At 45.8% G+C, this 21,947-nt stretch overlaps 1 protein-coding gene across 4 annotated transcripts in view; it reads left to right on the plus strand.

Moving 5' to 3' along the window:
* Nucleotides 1-21,947, plus strand: part of Kif9 (kinesin family member 9) — a 55,090-nt gene that overhangs the window by 25,561 nt on the left and 7,582 nt on the right. For all 4 annotated transcript variants that reach the window (XM_057767200.1, XM_057767201.1, XM_057767202.1 and 1 more), the window contains 8 exons: nucleotides 1,050-1,127; nucleotides 4,837-4,905; nucleotides 5,382-5,486; nucleotides 7,704-7,759; nucleotides 8,504-8,594; nucleotides 9,844-9,977; nucleotides 11,956-12,153; nucleotides 15,537-15,751. In XM_057767200.1, coding sequence (XP_057623183.1) covers nucleotides 1,050-1,127; nucleotides 4,837-4,905; nucleotides 5,382-5,486; nucleotides 7,704-7,759; nucleotides 8,504-8,594; nucleotides 9,844-9,977; nucleotides 11,956-12,153; nucleotides 15,537-15,751 — 946 coding nt within the window. The remainder of the gene's footprint in view (nucleotides 1-1,049; nucleotides 1,128-4,836; nucleotides 4,906-5,381; nucleotides 5,487-7,703; nucleotides 7,760-8,503; nucleotides 8,595-9,843; nucleotides 9,978-11,955; nucleotides 12,154-15,536; nucleotides 15,752-21,947) is intronic.

Genomic DNA, 21,947 nt, shown 5'->3' on the forward strand with positions numbered 1-21,947 from the left:
GCTAGTTCCAGGATAGGCTCCAAAACCACAGAGAAACCCTGTCTCGAAAAACCAAAAAAAAAAAAAAAAAAAAAAAAAGAAAGAAATAGACCAGCGTGCAGCAGTGTGGTAACGTACTGCTTTAATCCTAGCATTGGGGAGGCAGGGGAAGGCAGGTAGATCTCTGTGAGTTTGAGACCAACCTGGACTATGTACGGGATGAGGTCCTGGCTACAGCATATGCCTCTGTCAACTTCCTATTCCTAAGGCTCCACTCTCCACCCTACAGAAGATCTCACTGCCAAGGTCTTGTTTGTTAAGATTTCTTTGTAGTTATTTACATGTATGTGTGTCTGTGAATATGTGTGTGTGCATGTGAGTGCAGGTAACCACAGAAGACAGAAGAGGGCATCAGATCCCCCCAAAGATTGAGTAACAGGCAGTTGTGAGCCTTCTGACATGGTGCTGGGAACTGAATTTGGGTTCTCTGGAAGCACACCACGCTCTCTTAACTGCCGAGCTTTCTCTCCAGACCTATTTATATATTTTTTGATAGTGAGTCTAACATAACCAAGGCTGGCTTCCAACCTAATATATAGCTGAGGATGATAAACTCTTGATCCTTTTTTCTCCACTTATTTTTTTTTTTTTTTTTTTGGTTTTTCAAGACAGGGTTTCTCTGTAGCTTTGGAGCCTGTCCTGAAACTAGCTCTTGTAGATCAGGCTGGTCTTGAACTCACAGAGATCCTCCTGCCTCTGCCTCTCGAGGTCTGGGACCTTCCCTTTGTAAGTGCACGTGTCACGATATCTGGTTTACCCTTTAAATTTTGTATTTTGTTTATATTTTGTTGTTAAGGATTGAACCCTAGGCTCTTCTACATGCTAGTCAGGTTTGAGAGCACTCATCTACACCCACAGAGTACCAAAATGCCCTTTTGATCAGTGTTCCCTTGAAGGCCCTTCAGGAAAGCCCCCTGAAAAGTCTGAAGAGGACATGCCATCTGAGAAGGCTGATCCTTGGGGTCTCGTGCATGGTGAGCTGCCTGACATTTGTCTGATCTGTTTTTCAGCTGTCTTCCCTGAGGTTCGCCAGCAGGATGAAATTGGTCACTACTGAGCCTGCCATCAATGAAAAGTATGATGCCGAGGTACTAAGGGGCTGGTGAGAAGCTTCCCAGCTCTGGGAATGATGTCTATGTGCTTGCTGCCACATGAGTATCTGGTGGAGGTCATACAGGAAGCCAGGCTTGTCTGGTTTCCTTCCTGCCTTCACTAATGTTACACATGGGCCCTGGGTCAGTCCTTTTCCTTTCAGGGGTAAGCCAATGTCTTTTTTTTTTTTTTTTTTGGTTTTTCGAGACAGGGTTTCTCTGTGGTTTTGGAGCCTGTCCTGGATCTAGCTCTTGTAGACTGCCAATGTCTTTAAGAATCCCTGGTGGGGCTGGAGAGATGGCTCAGAGGTTAAGAGCACTGACTGCTCTTCCAGAGGTCCTGAGTTCAATTCCCAGCAACCACATGATGGCTCACAGCCATCTATGGTGAGATCTGGTGCCCTCTTCTGGCAAGCAAGCATACATGGAAGGAATGTTGTGTACATAATAAATAAATAAATCTTTAAAAAAAAAAAAAAAAAAAGAATCCCTGGAGGCCCTGCTAGACTGCCACAAAAGAGAAAGGGCTAGATGATCACATGTAGGGCTCCGGGATTGGGTACCTCAGGATCTCCTTGTAATTTCTTCAGAGCTGAATCACCATGCACTGTCTTCTCAGACTTGCCTGCCTATCACTGCAGAACCCCGCCCCCTCCACATTCATTTATTTTGAGTGTGTGTATGTGTGCTTGTACATGTGCGGGCACATGAATGAGGTCAGGGGACAAGTTGCAGGAGTCTGACCTCAGGAAGATCATGAGTTCACATGAGACACAGTCTCAAACCCAATCAACATGCTAGAGAAATAACTCAGTGATAAAAGCATTAACTGCTCTAAAAAAAGACCTGGATTCCGTTCCCAACACCCACATGGTGCTGTCTATAACTCCAGCTCTAAGGAATCAGATGCCCTCTTCTGTCCTCCCTGGGAAATGGGCACAAACATGGTGGGCACACACATATGCATGCATGCACACACATACATGCAGGCAAAACACTCTTATGCGTAAGATAAAAATAAATCATTTTTTAAAAATCAACCAAAGATGTTCATGAAATCATGGTGACTGGAGTGGGCTTGTGCACGCACGCATGTTTCTGGCAGAAGGGCTCTACTGTCTAGGATCAACCCTGAAGGATGATGCCATCGTGGAACCATGCTTTAGCAAGAAAGTAGAGATGAGTTCTGGTTCCTAAGCTCAGTGAGGGTTACAAACCCCTGGCTGGCTAAACCCTGTCTATTCTGAGCTCCCGAGTCTGCAGGTGATGGAGCCTGTGTGTTTGCTTTCTTCCTCCCTTTTCCTTCTGGTCCCCGCCCCCCCCCTCCATTTTGTGACATGGTCTCATTATATAGTCAAATCTGGCCTCCAATTCCTGATCCTCCTGCCTCAGCTCCCTGTGTGCTGACATTACAGACTTGTGCCACCACCACCGATGAGGATCTGTGCTTTTGAGTTTCCAAGTGCTGCACGTGCTGTCTCTGGGTCAGGCCATCCTTGTTCAGTGACTTGTTCCGTCCCTCGTTACCTGTGAAGCCTTGGCAAAACTGTCTCTCACAGATTCTTCTTGTGTGCAGTATGTGTGGGTGGATACAGGAGTGCTTTCAGGATCCTGAACTGTGGGGTCTGCTGCTCCCCAGGCAATGAGAGGCTGCTACATCTGTCAATCATTAGGAGAAACAGTTTCCTTGTTGGCAGGGTAAGCTGGAGGCTGCTTCCCCTAAGAGGGCTCACTACCCCACTCACCTTCTCGTTGGACCACGTGTCCAATGACACACTATGTCATGCTACATGACACACTACAGACATCCAGCAGCACTGCCAACATCTCAGCCAGACTTTCTGTATCTGGGGTATAGTGGATTCTCAAGACTGAGGAGGACGAGATGGCTGAGAACAGCCACCAAAGACAGTCCATACTAGAAAGAGACCTGTTTGGGACTTCCTAAAAGGCTGAGCCAGGCAGGATTTGGATTCTGATAACATGCCTTAAGTCTCAGGCTTTGTGTCTAAATTGCCACAGAGCCACCATGATGCCACGGTCTGTCATAAAGCATGCACGGTAACAGGTAAGTCTTAGTACCCAGGCCATGTGACTGGATGAGGCTAGACTATAGCACGCCTGTGGACTGAGAACTTTGGATCTGTGTGGTCACTAGTTTTGGAAGTAGCTCCCTCCAGTGGTCATTTTGTGACAAAGACAAGCCTGTCCATGGTGAGAAGTCTCAGGGAGAAATTCCTTGAGCATCTTTTACAAAATATACTCAAATATCAAATAAAATTTGGCAAATTATGTTGGCCAAAATTTATCATTTTTATACTTACTTAAATCTGTGAGGTGTTCTATATATGCCAGGCATACAGAGAACTTTCTCCTTCCTCCTTCCCCGTTCCCTCTTTTTCCTCCATTAAAAAAAAAATTGTGACAGTTACAATAGAGCCCAGGCTGGCCTCTTTGCTATGTAGCCAAGGCCGACCTGACACTGTTTATCATTGCAAAACAAGGAGGTAAAGACCTGGGGAGGTGGCTCAGCTGGTGGAGTGTAAACCAGGTGTGTTGGTGCAGACTGTAACGCCAGCATTTGGGAAGTAGGAGGATCAGAGATTTTCATCATCATCATTGCCAGTTATATAGTGAAGTTTGAGGCCCACCTGAGATACATGAAGGTTTGGTGAATTAATGCTAGCCATCACCACTGGCGGCACCTTGGTTTGCCGCCCAGGATCCATATGGTAGAAGTCTCTTTGCTGAAAGAAGCCATCTTAGATCAAGCTTATTCCAGCTGGAGAAGGTTCATCAACAAGGATAGAATGTCCTAGAAACTGAGAACACTCTATGGTTTACCTGGAATAACCAGGATATCTGGGTCCAAATTAAGAAGTTTAACATTTGGCTGGGTATGGTGGTCCATGTCTTTAATCCCAGCACTCTGGAGACAGAGGAAGGTGGATCTCTGTTAGTTTGAGGCCAGGTCAGCATACACAGTGAACCCTGGACAGCCAGAGCTACACAGAGAAACCCTGTCTCAAAAAACAAACTAACAAAAAAGAGAGAAGAAGGAAAAGAAACTGAGCATTTGTGTTGACAGAAATTTCTCTGTCCTACCCGGTCCCTCTATGTTAACCACACCACCCACAGCCGTTTAGTCCCAAATAAACACACAGAAGTCTACATTAATCATAAACTGGTTGGCCAAGTAGCTCAGGCTTCTTATTAATTAATTCATTAACCTATTATTCTTGTCTATGTTAGCCACGTGGCATGGTACCATTTTTCGGCGAGGCAGTCACATCTTGCTTGCTCTGTGTCTGGCTTCCTTCTGCATACTGAATCTTTCCTTCTCCCAGAATTCTCCTGTTCTCATTGTCCTGCCCATACTTCCTGCCTGGCTACTAGCCAATCAGCATTTTGTTAAAATACAATTGACATGGTACAGACCATTGTCCCACAGCACATTTGGTGTGAAGAAATCAGGTATTTTTTTGTTTGTTTGTTTTTTGTTTTTTGTTTTCCGAGACAGGGTTTCTCTGTGGCTTTTGGAGCCTGTCCTGGAACTAGCTCTGTAGACCAGGCTGGTCTCGAACTCACAGAGATCCGCCTGCCTCTGCCTCCCGAGTGCTGGGATTAAAGGCGTGCGCCACCATCGCCCGGCTCCAGGTATTTTTTTTGATGACCCTCTTCCTTACTACGTATATTTCTCTGGCAGAGAATGGTCAAGAACTTGGAGAAGGAGCTGGCATTGCTCAAGCAGGAACTGGCCATCCATGATAGCCTGGTAAGGGACTGGATATGGGGGAAGAGGGGAAGCTGCTGGGGACAGAGACCAGGGGCAAACAGCACGGTGGGTTAAGGCCAGGGGCTGTAGGATGGGTTAGGTAGCAGGAAAGGATCAGTGGTAGGCATGGTGGGGCAGGTGGAGTCCCCCAGTGACCTACCTGGGCTTATGGTCCTGGTTCTGGTGGTCCTCAAGGCAGAGCCAGCATCTCCTACCTTGTGGTTTGCTGAAACTTCTGGTTTGAAAGAGCAGGCTTCATATACAGTGCCATTTATTCTCCCCCTTCCCCATTGCTCTCTGACCCATGCACCTGGCCTGTTTTCAGGCCTTCCCTGCCAGGACCAGACAGTAAAGCAAATAGCCAGTATAGGCATCAGATACTGTACCCTAGGTTCATACTTTGGTTCTCAGAATGGCCTTTGCTGCTCCTGCTTGGGCTCAGGTTCTTATGTAGCACATGTTCTTCATCCTTCAAGGCCAACCGCACCCTTGTGAATTACGACCCCATGGATGAAATCCAGATTGCTGAAATCAACTCGCAAGTGCGGAGGTACCTGGAGGGAACACTGGATGAGATTGATGTAAGAAGTCCTGCTGTGGGACCACCATGCTCAACTAGCTTGGACTTCCTGTCCTGAGTACTGCCATAGATGGAATGGGTGCAGTAGATGGGAAGTGGTGTAGACCCCAGTCAAGGGCCCTTCAGCCCACCATGGCCTTAACTTCCATGTTTAGGGCTACAAACCTATGGAGCTACATACAATGTTCAGTGGGCTGGAATGCACTCTTATATCAAATGTGGTTGACCTCAGGGAGACGGACACAGGCGTAAGCCTTGAAGCAAAGCTGCTCTGATGGAATGTCAGGTGCGCTAGCCCTAGATGCCTCCTCTGTGCAGTAGAGGGAACACAGGCTTGGCTGTGTCTGGTGACATGAAGCTGATAAAGGGTGGTAGTCAGGTTGATTGTCATTGAAGGAAACCTGCCTCTCGGGGCCCACTGCTGGAGTACAACAGGAGAGAACAGTGTGCACGCAGGAAGAGCTCGAGAGGGGAATGACTCTTGTTTTTTACAGTGCAGCCATAAACCTTCCACCAGGGAACTACATGGGCTGCTGTCCCTCTCATGGCAGTTCCGGGAGATCTGGTGTCCTCTTCTGGTCTTTGAGAGCCAGGCAGGCAAAGCACTCATATACATAAAAATAAAAATTAAAAAAAAAAACTTGGAAAAAACTTAAAAAATAGTTTTTAATAAAGGCTCGACAAGTACTTAAAGCTATTAATCAAGGACTAGGGATGTAGCTCAGTTGGTGGAGCGCTTGCCTATTGTGCAAGAAGTCCTGGGTTTGTATCCCCAGCATCACATACACAGGGCCTAGTGGCACAGGCCTGTACTTCCAGCACTTGGGAGGCGGAGGCAGGAGGATCAGAACTTCAGGGACATTCTCAGGTATACAGCAAGTTCCAGGATAGCCTTAAATATATAAGACCCTGTCTCAAAACAGACAGACAATCAAACAACAACAACATTTTTTTCTTTTTTTCTTATTTTTTACATACCAATCCCAGTTCCCTCTTCTTTTCCTCCCCCCATCTTCCCCTCACCCCGTCAGCTCCTCAGTGAGGGTAAGGCCTCCCCAACAACAAACTATTTACCAAGTGTATCTGTCTCTACATAGTGATAATACTTTGCTGAGAGGCTTTTTATTTTATTTTTGATTTTTTTGAGACAGGGTTTCTCTGTAGCTTTGGAGCCTGTCCTGGAACTAGCTCTGTAGACCAGGTTGGCCTCAAACTCACAGAGATCTGCCTGCCTCTGCCTCCTGAGTGCTGGGATTAAAGGCATGTGCCACCACTGCCCAGCTCTGAGAGGCTTTTTTTTTTAAAGATATTATTTTGGGGGCTGGAGAGATGGCTCAGAGGTTAAGAGCACTGACTGCTTTTCCAGAGGTCTGGAATTCAAGTCCCTGCAAACACATGGTGGCTCACAACCATCTGTAATAAGATCTGGTGCCCTCTTCTGGCCTGCAGGTATACATGCAGGCAGAACACTATACATAATAAATAAAATCTTAAATAAAATAAAATAAAATGATATTATTTTACTTTTAATTATTCTGTGTATGGATGGGTATCTGAGTATGGGTTTGTATACTTGCATGCAGTACCTATGGAGGCTGAGAGAGGGCATCATATCCCCTGGAACAAGAGCTAAAAAGTTGTCAGTGATGCTGGGAACCAAGTATGTCCTCTGCAAGAGAAGTATATCTGTTAGAGTCATCTCTCCAGTGCCACTGGGAGGTTTCTGCACATAAATCATTCTCAGAATGAGATGGTCCAGAGTCAGTCAAGGGCTCCTGACTTCTCTGCTTAGACCCAGCCTTGTTCCTAAGTTCCATTGTATAAACTCAATTTTGCTCTCTTCTGTTGTAATAGCTCCCGGCCACCCAGCTAGCTTTACCCGAAATAATTACACGGAAACTATATTCTTTTAAACACTGCCTGGTCCATTAGTTCCAGCCTCTTATTGGCTAGCTCTTACATATTGGTCTAACACATTTCTAATATTCTGTGTAGCACCATGAGCTGGCTTACCAGGAAAGATCTTAACCTGCATCTGTCTGGAGTGGGAGAATCATGGCAACTCACTGACTCAGCTTCTTTCTCCCAGCATTCTGTTCTGTTTACTCCACCCACCTAAGGGTTGGCCTATCAAATGGGCCTAGGCAGTTTCTTTATTAATTAACCAATGAAAGCAACAGATTAATACAAGACCCACCTCCATCACTCTTCCTGACAGATAATCAATTTAAGGCAGATCCAGGAGGTATTCAACCAGTTCAGGGTGGTGCTGAGGTAAGTCTCACTCTACTGCTCCTTGTCATTCTTTCTCACAGTTCCATCTTCATTTGCTATGGTCTAGGCACTTGCCTTCAAGAAATCCCTTGGATGTAGAAAGTGTGTGTGTGTGTGTGTCTGTGTGTGTGTCAGAGAGAGAGAGAGAGAGAGAGAGAGAGAGAGAGAGAGAGAGAGAGAGAGAGAAGAGCATTCTGCACTATGTGAGGAACCAGATCTGAGTGTTTAGGGTGTACCCAGATCCCTTTAATTGGACAGGAACTCTCTGGAGTGTCATCTGTGATTGTGCCCAGAGCTGGGCTTCGTGGATCTTCCATATCCCCTACCTCAAGGAACACTTACAGTTTATTTGGGTGCAGATTTATCCATTGCCTGAGCAACTTGTACTAGTTGGTATCAGGATGGTCACTTGACTCCTAGGGTCCTGTTAGAACCTAGTTGATAGCACAGTCCTCATGCAGGTTTACACGCATCATTAAACATGCAGGTTTACAGGCGTTATCGTCTTAGAGCTGATATCATAGGCATGTGATATGGTTCTGTAGGTTTCGGGACTGGATGATGGGGAATGTGTGCACTGTGAAAGGGGTGGGCCCTTTGGTCTGCATTGTCTTTTGGCTATGATGAGGCTGTGACTCCATCACCAGGGCTTTACCTAACCAACTCTTAATCTAATGCTGAGGTCTTAGCCCAGTGGACTCAGCATGGCCCCTATTACAAACTGTTATTACTCTCTCTCCCAAGCCAACAGGAACAGGAAGTGGAGTCTGCCTTGCGCAGAAAGTACACCCTCATAGACAAGAATGACTTTGCAGCCATTTCTGCTGTCCAGAAGGTAAGCACAGTTGCCTCTGGCTAACAGCACTGCCTCAGACTTTCCATCTTTGGTCAGACTTTTTTTTTTTTTTTTTTTGGTTTTTCGAGACAGGGTTTCTCTGTGGCTTTGGAGCCTGTCCTGGAACTAGCTCTTGTAGACCAGGCTGGTCTCGAACTCACAGAGATCCGCCTGTCTCTGCCTCCCGAGTGCTGGGATTAAAGGCGTGCGCCACCACCGCCCGGCTTGGTCAGACTTTTGAAGAAACTTTAAGTGTCATGCATCAAACCAGAGCTAAGAATTCCCAGACCAAAAATAACACCAAGCTGAGCATGAATGACCTGTGCAAGTGCACCTTAGGGGCTGGAGAAAAAGCTCAATCAGTAGAGTGATTGTTGCACAAACATGAAGCCTTGAGTTCAATTCCCAGAACCCATGTGAAGCTGGGTGTGGTGCGTCCTTGTAGTACAAGCTCTGGGAAGGCGCAGACAGACAGACCCTGGGCCCACTGGCCTGCCAGCCTGGCACAGTGAGAGACCCAAAGTAAACTTCCTGAGGAATAACACTCAAGGTTGACCTCTGGTCTGTACACCCACATATACACATACACAGGAAAAAATAATGTACTACTTTTGCATTGAGAATTATGTCCATAAATTGGACATATGGTTAATATATATTATACTATATACATATAATAACTAATGCTTGGAACCAGGTTGGAACTAGGCCTTAAGATCCTTACAGAATATTGGGAGGTGGTGGTATACACCTTTACTCAGGAGGTAAAGGCAGGCATATTCCTGTAAGTTCAAGATCTGATCTACAGATCTGGTCTATAGCCTGGTCTACATAGCAAGTTCCAAGACAGCCAGAGCTGCAACACAGAAAAACCATGTCTCAAAAAAAAAGGAAAGGCCGGGCGGTGGTGGCGCACGCCTTTAATCCCAGCACTTGGGAGGCAGAGGCAGGCGGATCTCTGTGAGTTCGAGACCAGCCTGGTCTACAGAGCTAGTTCCAGGACAGGCTCCAAAGCCACAGAGAAACCCTGTCTCGAAAAACCAAAAAAAAAAAAAAAAAAAAAAAAGGAAAGTAGACATTAATTTTCTAGGGTTCATGGACAGCCTGAAGCTGGCAGCAGTGGCCAAATCTTGGTGTGTGTGTGTGTGTAACATGCTCACCCCAAGTTGTAGACCATGAACACTTGCATTCCTGAAAGGCCTAGACCTCTAATATAACCCATGTGCCTTATCCTGACCTTTCTTTCCAGGCAGGGCTCATGGATGCTGAAGGTCACCTAGTAGGTGAGCCTGATGGACAAAGCTTTGGACTTGGGGTTGCTCCTTTTTCTATCAAACCTGGGAAGAAATCCAGGTCCAAGAAGACACTTAAAGATCAGCTGAGGTGAGAGATTTTCTCTTTGCCTCCTAGCAAAGAGCCTAGCCTCGCACCTGAGCTCCCTCATGGAGGGAGGGCACAACATGGCCTCCTGCTCTCCCATGGTGCCCTAGTTACCAGTGCTCACTCCTGCCAATGCCAGGAAATCTGTGAGGTTCAGCTCAGGGTGATACCCTGAGTGTCACCACTCATCCTCATGGCACCCCCAGGGGAACCAATGTTTCTGCCTCACTGAGTTACTTCCTGATGTTCTGTCGCTGTTGAGTAGCAGGGTCGCAGGGACGAGCACTGCCCACACTAGGGACACACCAACCACTGTGCTTGCTGGTACTTCCGTGATACACCCCCCACAGGTACCCCCATTGAGATTCTCTTAAGCCATCTAAATCCTTAACTACCTTTTAGGTGAGACTCAGTTTGTTGTTGTGCTTTTGGTGTGTGTGTGGGGTGTTGAGAAAGGGTCTGTCTCACAGTGTAGCTAAGAATGGCTGGGCTCAGACTCATGATGACCCTCCTGCCTCGTGTTCCTAAGATCTTACATTATAGATAGGTGCCGTCCCACTCCCAGCTAAGACTCATTTTTAAGTAAAGTAGGAGAAAGCATTTTCCCCAGTCTGCTGCCCAGGCCACACTGGGTAGCAGTAGCTGACTGAGTATAGGTTTCAGAGTTGAGTCCTGGGCTCATTTCCCTTCTCTGTGCTTCTTACCCCTAATAGACTTCCTTGTGTGAGGTATGAGAACTGATCTATACCTGTGTCTGTAGCTCTAAAATGGGAATATTGATATTAATAATGATATCATCAGAGCTACTGCCCTTGTGGGGAGGATAATCTAGGAATACAGTCCTTGCACATGAGCTAACTGGACTGTAGGGAAGTGCCACATGCAAGTCAGAAGTCATGGAGAGAGGATGCACTAACACTGGTTACCTCCTGTCTGCTGTGTCCCGAGCCCCTCTGTTCTGCTGCAGAAAACAGGTGTAATAACACAGAGGCTAGTCCTCTCCGCAAAACCTGTTGCTGAGTGTTACCCATGCCTGCAATCTCAGCACATAGGAGGCCAAAGGCATAAGATTGTGCGTTCAGGGCTGGTGAGATGGCACCACGTATAAAGGTGCTTGCTATCCAAGTCTAAGGACCCGAGTTGCATCTGTGGAATTCACATAGAACTAGAAGAGAACAAATTATACAAAGTCATTCTCTGACATCTTCCCCAAATCATGGACTCTCTCACACACAGTAATAGTAAAGTTTAAAAAAAGAAGATTATGAGTTTGAGGCCACTTGGGGTACATGGTACAACCACCCCCCAAAAAAAAAGAAGGAAAGGAAGAGGGAAACAGGAAGAAGGGGCACAGACCAAGGAAGAATGAGAGGGAGGTGTGGGGATGCTGATCTGCTGGTGGAGTGCTTGCCTAGCAGGCACAAAGGCCTGGCTTTAGTAGTCAGCACCACATAAACTGACATGGGATCATACCTGTGTATTCCCATAAGCACCACATAAACTGACATGGGGCCGGGCGGTGGTGGCGCATGCCTTTAATCCCAGCACTCGGGAGGCAGAGGCAGGCGGATCTCTGTGAGTTCGAGACCAGCCTGGTCTACAGAGCTAGTTCCAGGACAGGTTCCAAAGCCACAGAGAAACCCTGTCTCGAAAAAATAAAAAATAATAGTGTACTTCTTTAATTTGAGCACTTAGGAGGTAGAAGCAGGCAGATCCCTATGAGTTCTAGGCCAGCCAGGGCTACATATAAGACTTTATCTTAGATAGATAGATAGATAGATAGATAGATAGATAGATAGATAGATGGATGGATGGATGGATGGATGGATGGATGGATGGATGGATGGATGGATGGATAATAAACAATACAAACTGAATGTGGTAGGTTGCTTGGTTTAGTAGACGTGAACAAGCTCTCATCCTAGGTCTTAGTTCTCACTGCCCATGCCTGAGCCATGGTGTTTCCCTGACTGTTTTTCAGCTCCTCAGCAAGAAAGGAAGGTGCTAGCAGCCCTGTGAGTGGCAAGGACTTAGATGTGATTTCCATCTCCAAGACCCAGCTGATCCCCCCATCTTCCAAAGATGGGGATATCAAAGACATGTTTCCACGAGACAGGGAGACGTCCAGTATTGAACCCCTTCCCTCGGACTCTCCTAAGGAAGAGTTGCGCCCACCCAGGTAACCATCTAAAGACGGGTAGGTCTTCCACCAGATCAGATCACACCAAACCAGAGCGTGATCCTTACATGGTAAGTAAAAGGTGCGTGCGCCGGGCGGTGGTGGCACACGCCTTTAATCCCAGCACTCGGGAGGCAGAGGCAGGCGGATCTCTGGGAGTTTGAGGCCAGCCTGGTCTACAAGAGCTAGTTCCGGGACGGGCACCAAAGCTACAGAGAAACCCTGTCTCAAAAAACCAAAAAAATAAAAAATAAAAATAAATAAATAAATAAAAGGTGCGTGCAGCAGAAGAGAAATAAACAGGGGGACAGAGAGGGGCCAAAAGGAAGAAATGTGGTAACATATATGCATGCAAAATGGTCCAGCCTTAGTCTTCCAAGGTGCACAAAAAATCATTTTAGGGGCTGGGGAAATAGCTGAGTCAGCAAAGGCACTTGCTACCAATTCTGATGACCTGAGTTCAATACCCAGGACATACATGGTGGAAGGAGAGAACCAACTCCCACAAGTTGTCTTCTGACCTCCATACATGTGCTATGGTGTGCATGTGTGTGCACACACAAATAAATAAATCATGTTAGAACTTTAACACATCAATTATTTTAAAGTGATGTGTCTTTTGCATAAGTAATGCATTCTGGAAGCCTGGTTTGGGAGTATATACCTGTAATCCTAGCACTTGGGAGGTTGAGGCAGGAGGATCAGAAATTTAAGGGGACCCTCAGCTACAAAGAGAGTTAGAGACCCGCCTGATATACATAAGACCTTGGCTTTTTAAATGAGCAACTGGGCCAGGTGGTGGTGGCACTGGGGAGGCAGAGACAGGTGGATCTCTCTGAGTTGAAGGCAAGCCTGGTCTACAGAATGAGTTCTAGGACAGGCTCCAAAGCTGCAGAGAAGCTCTGTCTTGAAGAACAAAACAAAAGTTAGTATTAGATAAAGGGCATTTATCCCTGCCCCTGGTTTGTATAAGCACATGCATGAAGAACTCCTCTGAACCTATGTATATTTCAGAACATTAAAGAGTTGCACAGTGGATGTCCGTACACTGAGAGCCCACTAGTTTCTGTTGGCAGGCTATTACATTTGTTCAATCCTGTGTTGTCTTTTTAAAAATGCATTTCAGCCGGGCGGTGGTGGCGCATGCCTTTAATCCCAGCACTCGGGAGGCAGAGGCAGGCGGATCTCTGTGAGTTCGAGACCAGCCTGGTCTACAAGAGCTAGTTCCAGGACAGGCTCCAAAACCACAGAGAAACCCTGTCTCGAAAAAACAAAAAAAAAAAAAAATTAAAAAATTAAAAAAAAATAAAATAAAAATGCATTTCAAATAAGTTGCCAACATCAGTCCACATCCCTCTGTGCCAAGAGTTGTATCACATTAACTGTGGTTCTCAGAGAGTTTTGTACATGGGATTATGTATGGTGCAATCACATGAGTGTATGGGTGCACACCCATGTGTGTGCATGCTAAGGCCTGAGCAGCACAGCGCACCTAGTGTCTCCACCTTGCACTCTCTGCTGTAAACCTTGAGACATAACCTTTCACTAAAGTGGAAGCTAACCTGGCTGACAGGCACCCTTTCAGATCTGTTCTTGTGGCCTAGTGCTGGAGGTATAGATATGATGCTTGGCTTCTTATGCGGGCTCTGGGGTGTTGTATGAGACTTTTCTTGAGGAGACGTGGACCGATATCTGCTTACTCTGTCTAGATAGGGAACCAGTGAGCGGACAAACTAACAGTGCCACCAAGTTCAAGGTAGCAAACCAATGACTCCGTTGGGATTTCTTTTTTTCTTTTTTCTTTTTTTGGATTTTTCGAGACAGGGTTTCTCTGTAGCTTTCTTGGTTCCTGTCCTGGAACTAGCTCTTCTAGACCAGGCTGGCTCAAACTCACAGAGATCAGCCTGCCTCTGCCTCCCGAATGCTGGGATTAAAGGAGTGCACCACCACCGCCCGGCTTCCGCTGGGGTTTCTTACAGGAGCATGGGTGACTGACGTAAAGGCACCTGCATCATCAAAAAGCCTACCCCAGCCTTGGTGATGACTCATAAAAGCTACATCCCTAGAACTGTGTGACTTGTAGGCAGCTGGACAAGTCCAGCAGTTACTGTTTCTATAAACTTGGAGAAGAGGGACTGGTAAATCTTTTAGTCTCAGGAACTTCCTGAGAGTTATGAGTTATTTACTTTCTAATTCTCATGGACTTTTGTGCTAGTTTGACTAAGAATGGCCCCATGTATCTGAATGCTTAGTCACCAGGGAGTGAAACTCTTTGATAGGCTTAGAAGGATTAGAAGACCTTTGTTGGAAGAAGTTTGTCATTAGGAAACTTTGAGGTTTCTTTATTTTTTTATTTTTTATTTTTTTGTTTTTTGAGACAGGGTTTTTCTGTGTAGCCTTGGCTGTCCTGGAACTTGCTCTGTAGACCAGCACTTGGGAGGCAGAGACAAGCAGATCTCTGTAAGTTCAAGACCATCCTGGTCTACAGAGTGAGTGCCAGGAGAGGCTCAAAGCTACAGAGAAACCCTGTCTGAGTTGCTGTGGTCATGGTGTCTCTTCATGGCAGTTGAACAGTGACAGACAGCTTGCTTTCTTCCTCCTGTTGCTAGGTAACATGAAGATAGGAGCTCAGGTCTTCATACTTACAGAGCAATGCTCTTACCCACAAAGCCAGACCCTGAGGGCCTCTCAAAGAAATATTTTTTGGAGGTATGTTTTTAAGAAAGGGCTTTTCTGTGTAGCCCTGGCCGTCTTGGAACTCTGTAGACCAGGCTGGCCTTGAACTCAGAGATCCACCTGCCTCTGCCTCTGCCTCCTAAGTGCTGAGATTAAAGGTTTATGCCACCACCACCCTACTCAGAGAATTTTTTTTTTTTTTTGGTTTTTCGAGACAGGGTTTTTCTGTGGTTTTGGAGCTGTCCTGGAACTAGCTCTTGTAGACCAGGCTGGTCTCGCACTCACAGAGATCCGCCTGCCTCTGCCTCCCAAGTGCTGGGATTTAAGGGCTGCGCCACCACCGCCCGGCCTCAAAGAAATTTTAATACCATGAAATAATGCCTCTTTGAGAAAAAAGAAAAGATCATATAGTCTGTGTGGCTTCACCCATTTAAAAATATATTAAAGAAATCTTAAGAGATTCAACAGATTCTGGATCCAGATAGGTGATGGTGATTTTGTTTTCCGTTTCTTTCCTTTCCTCAATTTCTGCAGTGGGCATGGTCCATAGAACAGAGATGAGGGACTGATTTCTACAGACTAACTTCCATCTGACACAAATAATGCCTAGGATCTCAGAAGTCATAGGGAAGAAAGAGGAAGTACCTTTGCCTCCAAGGCAGCTGTTCCACTTCTTGTTCCTCTTTGACCTCTCCCTCTGTCCCCAGACCCAGCACCCCACCCTCTAAACCTGTGGCCTTTGAAGATTTTAAGAATGAACGAGGTAGTGAGATCAACCGCATCTTCAAAGAAAACAAATCCATCTTGAATGAACGGAGGAAAAGGGCCAGCGAGACCACTCAGCGCATCAATGTCATCAAGCAGGAGATTGATGTGACCAAAGATGCACTGAATTTCCAGAAGTCACTACGGGAGAAGCAAGGTAGATGTGAGGGAGGATGGTCAGGGCGATGGGGGACTCAGATCATCATAGGGTAAGTGTGTGGCAGCCTTGAGTACTAAAGGACCAAGATGGGAAGGGACCAATAGAGGGCTGTAGGGTACAGACCTATGTCATCTACTAGGCTCTAGGCCTTTGCCAATATTCCTGCTTACTGCATCATTTCAGAACTAACTGCTGAGTCTTCCTCCTGAAATGTGCTGCTATTCATGGAGAAACTGGCCCTTGACCCTGCAGGAACAAAATTCCACACACTCCTAGAATGCTGGAGGCTCAGTAGAGAAAGCAAGGCAATTCATTTTATAACCTGCAGAGAGGACATTGAAAGAGATGAAAATAGCAAAGAAAAGTTGGGTTTTTGTTTGTTTTTTTTTTTTTTTTTTTTTTTTTTGGATTTTCAAGACAAGGTTTCTCTGTAGCTTTGCAGGCCTGTCCTGGTACTAGCTCTTATAGACCAGGCTGGCCTCAAATTCACAGAGATCTGCCTGCTTCTGCCTCCCAAGTGCTGGGATTAAAGAAAGGCATGTGCCACCACTGCCCAGCTTTTGTTTTTGTTTTTAGAGACAGGGTTTCTCTGTGTGGCCCTGGCTGTCCTGGAATTCACACTGTAGAGCAGGCTTCCACCTGCCTCTGCCTACCACACAAAGAAAGTTTTTAATATCCCTGAATGCAGGTCTCTCCTCACTTTCCTTACTGGCTGAGTAATCAGAAGGGTATGTTTTTGTTTGTTTGTTTTGAGATAGGGTCTTTCTGTGTAGCTCTGGGTGTCCTGGAACTCTCTGGCCTTGAACCCACAGTGCTCACCTGAACTCTGCCCTGGAGGGTACACTATGATAAATCATCAGACACTTAATTTCTTAACAAAGACATGCATGGGTTTATGTCTACATTTTACATTCTGTTTATTGTAAAGCTTTTTGGGAGCATAAACCCGTCATGTCTGCAGGTCATGAAGCAATTTTGGCAGTTAACACTTTAGACTAGCCAATGTGGGCAGGGACCCAGAGTCATCTTTTCACCCACAGTTGGATCTAAGCTGATTGAAGGCACCTTTGAAAATGGACCATTATGCTTTCATATTTTTATGACCCGGAAGCAGACTCCTTGGGAGATGGGCAGTTAGTGACCCCTTCAAGTCGCATAGTTCTGGTCTGCTCTCCTTTTGCTGATGGTAGTTCAGTTGTGGTAGGCATACTGCTGGGAACCTCAAGAAATGAGAACGAGGGTGCCGGAAGGCCGACCGACCTGACCTCAGTGAAACTCCCGACACTGAGCTGGCCTGGCGGGCTTGTCCCCAGAGTGGGAAGTATTGTTACCAGGTAGAGAGAGTGAACAAGAATCCTCCATGGAGACAGTGCTAACATGGGTGGCCTGAACTCGACCCTCACAGTATTGCACATAGTCTACACCTGTACTGTGGGTCAGGAACAGTCAAGTTGAGTATGCGGAGGACTATTTGTGACAGCTGATCAAGGGTAGAGTCCAAGCCTGATTTTTTCTTTGTTTTTTGAGACAGGGTTTCTCTGTGTAGCTTGGAACCTGTCCTGGAATTCTCTTTGTAGACCAGGCTGGCCATGAACTCAGAGAGGTCCACCTGTCTACACCTCCAGAGTGCACCACAACTCCCAGCTTGAGCCTGCATTTTACTGAGTGATAACCTGACTCTGGAAGGGGGATTCAGTTAAGCATGGGGATGCATTGTTATAATCCAAGCATTTAAGAGGAAGAAGTCAGAGGATTGCCACATGCTGAGGCCAACCAGAGCTGTATGAGACCCTGGATAAGAGATTAAATTAAGTTTTAAAAGCTGTTGAAATGGCTCATTGGAGGCTGGGAAGATGGCTCAGGGTTAGGACTTCTTTCTGGCCTCCCAGAGGTCACAAACTTTATTCCAGCATACACACCAGGAAGCTCACAATTGCCTGCAATTCCAGCTCTGGGATCAGACATGTGGCATTCACATACAGACATATACATAAATAAAAATAAAAAAAGAAAAATAAAGAAATGGTTCACTGGGTAAGGTTAGTAACCATCAATGCTGACAATATGAGTGTGATCCTTGGAACTCATACAGTAAAGGACAGAACTGACCCCTACAAGTTGTCCTCTGACCTCAACTGTGCACTCTGGTCACACACACACACACACACACACACACACACACACACACAGAGAGAGAGAGAGAGAGAGAGAGAGAGAGAGAGAGAATTTTTTAACTTAAAAGTTTTTTTTTTTACTTTTTTTTTTTTTTGGATTTTCGAGATAGGGTTTCTCTGTAGCTTTGGTACCTGTCTGAAAACTAACTCTTGTAGACCAGGCTGGCCTTGAACTCACAGAGATCCGCCTGCCTCTGCCTCCCAAGTGCTGGGATTAAAGGCGTGCACCACCACTGCCTGGCTAAAGATTTTTTTTTTTTTTTTGGTTTTTCGAGACAGGGTTTCTCTGTGGTTGTGGAGCCTGTCCTGGAACTAGCTCTGTAGACCAGGCTGGTCTCGAACTCACAGAGATCCGCCTGCCTCTGCCTCCCAAGTGCTGGGATTAAAGGCGTGCGCCACCACCGCCCGGCAGATTTTTTTTTTTTAAATAATTTAAATTTGTATTGGTGTGGAGACATCAGATCCCCTGGAACTGGAGTTACAGACAGTTGTGAGCTGCCACGTGGTTGCTAGGAATTGAACTTGGGTCCTCTGGAAAAAAGCAGCCAGTGCTCTTAACCATCTCTGCAGCCCCTCAAAAGTTAGTTTTAATAAAATAATGGAAATAAAGGGAGTTCAGCAACCACATTGTTTTTTTTTTTTTTGGTTTTTTTTTGTTGTTTTTTTGGTTTTTTTTTTTTTTTGGTTTTTTGAGACAGGGTTTCTCTGTGGTTTTGGAGCCTGTCCTGGAACTAGCTCTTGTAGACCAGGCTGGTCTCGAACTCACAGAGATCCAGCAACCACATTGTTATTAATTTTCCTGGCAGTCAGAGCACTTACAGAACCGCTCCTTGATAAACCACAGTCCTGTTCCAGGCCAGGTTTTATGGGGTGACTTCCAGATGTCACTTGGTTTTTCTCTGCAGGTCAGTTGGGTCATTTTACTCTCAGAGGTAACAGTTTTTCCAGATTCCTAGACATAGTCTCTGCTCATGGCCTAGACCAACTATGATCTGCTATTCCAGAGGGGAAAGAGCCTGGGAAACCGGAGAAGGCCAGAGGTGGCAGCTCCAGACACACTCCTGCCCAGAACCCCCAGGGTGGGGACACAGCAGAAGGTCTCACAGGACCCAAAAGCACTTTAAAAATACAGACACCTGCTAGGCGGTGAAGGTTCACACCTTTAATCTCAGCACTCAGGAGGCAGAGGCAAGCAGATCTCTGTGAATTCCAGGCCAGCCTGCACTACAAGAGTGAGTTCCAGGATGGCCAGGGCTGCACAGTGAAACCCTGTCTTGAAAAACAACAACAACAGAAAAGCCGGGCAGTGGTGGCACATGCCTTTAATCCCAGCACTCGGAAGGGCAGAGGCAGGCGGATCTCTGTGAGTTCGAGGCCAGCCTGGTCTACAAGAGCTAGTTCCAGGACAGCTAGGGCTGTTACGCAGAGAAACCCTGCCTCGGGAAAAAAAACAAAAAACAAAAACAAACCCCAAGAAAAACAAAACAATAAAATGATAACACAGACCCTGATGATAAATTTACTTATTTAAAGGTATGCATGCACTGTGACATAATATATCCTTTAATTTTTTTAAAAGTATGTATATGTCTGTGTATAGGTATGTACACATGAGTGCAGGTGCCTGCAGAGCCAAGAGGTGTCACTTTCCCCGGAATTGGATTCTAGGAGTTGTGAGCCATCTGGTGTGGGTGCTGGGAAACATAATTGGGTCCTTTGCGAGAGCAGTGAGCACACCTACCCACTGAGCCATGTCTACAGCACTTTGTGACACCGTCTTGAACTTGAGATCCTCCCACTTCTGCCTTCCACCTAACTCAGTGGAAATGGATATTTGTCCAAAGTGAAATGATGGTGAAATAAGGATTTTTGTTTTGAGACAGGCTCCCAAGTGAGCTAGGCTGACTCAATATGTAGCCTAGGATGACTGATGCTTGTCTGCCTCAGCTAAAATTATAGGCATGTGCTCTCATCTGTGGAATAAAGAGTATTTTTTTTTTTTTGATTTTCGAGACAGGGTTTCTCCGTAGCTTTTGGTTCCTGTCCTGGAACTAGCTCTTCTAGACCAGGCTGGCCTCGAACTCACAGAGATCCGCCTGCCTCTGCCTCCCGAGTGCTGGGATTAAAGGCGTGTGCCACCACCACCCGGCAATAAAGAGTATTTTTAAAATACTTTAAAATTTGGCAGGATGGTGGCTTATGCCTATAATCCCAGCACTTGGGAGGCAGAAGAAGAATCACTAAATGTTTGAGTCCAACCTGGGTTATTTAGTGAATTCCAGGTCAGCATGGGCTGCAGAGTTGAAAGAAAGAGAGAGAAAGAGAAAGAGAGGAAACACACATATATGTCATGTCTTTCTCTGTTCTGCTAGCCAGCTCCCAAATAATGACATGTAGACTTTATATTAATTATGAAAACTTGGCCTTAGCTTAGGCTTGCCCCCCAACTAGTTCCTATAACTTAAATCAATCTGCTTCTGTTAATCAATGTTTTTTTTTTTAACTTCTTTTCCACTTCTGTATAGCCAATTTGTTCCCTGTCTCCTGGCATGTCTCGCTTAATCCACACATATAGATTTCTCCTCCTCTTCCTTTCTCTCTTCCTGGAAATCATATCTTGCCTAGCGATCTGCCAGTCAGCGCTTTAGTAAACCAACCACAGCAATACATCTTCTTCTTTTTTTTTTTTTTTTTTTTTTTGGTTTTTCGAGACAGGGTTTCTCTGTGGTTTTGGAGCCTGTCCTGGAACTAGCTCTTGTAGACCAGGCTGGTCTCGAACTCACAGAGATCCGCCTGCCTCTGCCTCCCGAGTGCTGGGATTAAAGGCGTGCGCCACCACCGCCCGGCTAATACATCTTCTTATAGTGTACAAATATTCCACAACACATACATGCATATGTGAGTATATATTTGATTTTATCACTATCAAAACATTTTTCAGCTGAACATTAGTTGTTTGTTTTTTTAGAGAAAAGGGGCCTAGAGAGAAGGTTCAGTAGTTAAGAGCACTGGCTGCTCTTCCAGAGGACCCAGGCTCAATTCCCACCACCCACATGGCAACTTACAACCATCTGTAACTCCAGTTCCAGAGGTTCTGACACCCCCACACAGACATACATACAGGTAAAACACCAATGCACATAGAATAAAAATAAATAATTTTTAAAAGGAAAAAAAGGAAATCTTCTTTCAATTTGTCTTCCCCCCTGAGGAGGCAACCAGAGAACCCCTGGGTAGTACTAAAGATGTCCAGTCAGGGCAGTGGCAGCGCACACGCAAACCTTTAATCCCAGCACTCGGGAGGTAGAGGCAGGCAGATCTCTGTGAGTTCGAGGCCAGCCTGGTCTACAAGAGCTAGTTCCAGAACAGGCTCAAGAAACCCTATCTTGAAAAACCAAAATAAATAAATAATAATAATAAATACAAAATAAAATAGCAACCTAAAGTTTTTGGGCTGGAGAGATGGCTCAGAGGATAAGAGCACTAGCTGCTCTTCCAGAGGTTCTGAGTTCAATTCCCAGCAACCACATGGTGGCTCACAACCATCTATAATGAGGTTTGGTGCCCTCTTCTGGCTTGTAGGTACATATGCTAGAATACTGTATACATAATAAATAAATAAATCTTAAAAAAAAATATGCCCAGTCACCCCTCCATTTCAGAGGAGTACTGTGCATATCATTTCAGAGATGTCCCATGGCACAGAGCTCACAGCAGGTCTCTGCAGTGAAGATGAGGGACCTGACTCCTACCCCAGATCCCAGATCATTGAATTGGGAGCCTTGCATTAATGATGCAGGGTCATTTTCATGTCTGAGTCTTTCCCCTACCTCCTTATACACATATGTGGAAGTCAGAAGACTGCTCTGTAGGATCTGGGGACTGCTCTTGCACCCTAGACACACATCCCAGGCCATATGCAAACCACACATCTGGGACGGTACAGTTTGATATGACTCCTTTGTTAAGATTCCAGATGCTATGGGCAGTAGCCAGCCAAGGGAGTAATTTTTCAGACA

The sequence above is a fragment of the Chionomys nivalis genome, chromosome 4 (assembly GCF_950005125.1).
Source record: "Chionomys nivalis chromosome 4, mChiNiv1.1, whole genome shotgun sequence".
Lineage (NCBI taxonomy): Eukaryota > Metazoa > Chordata > Mammalia > Rodentia > Cricetidae > Chionomys > Chionomys nivalis.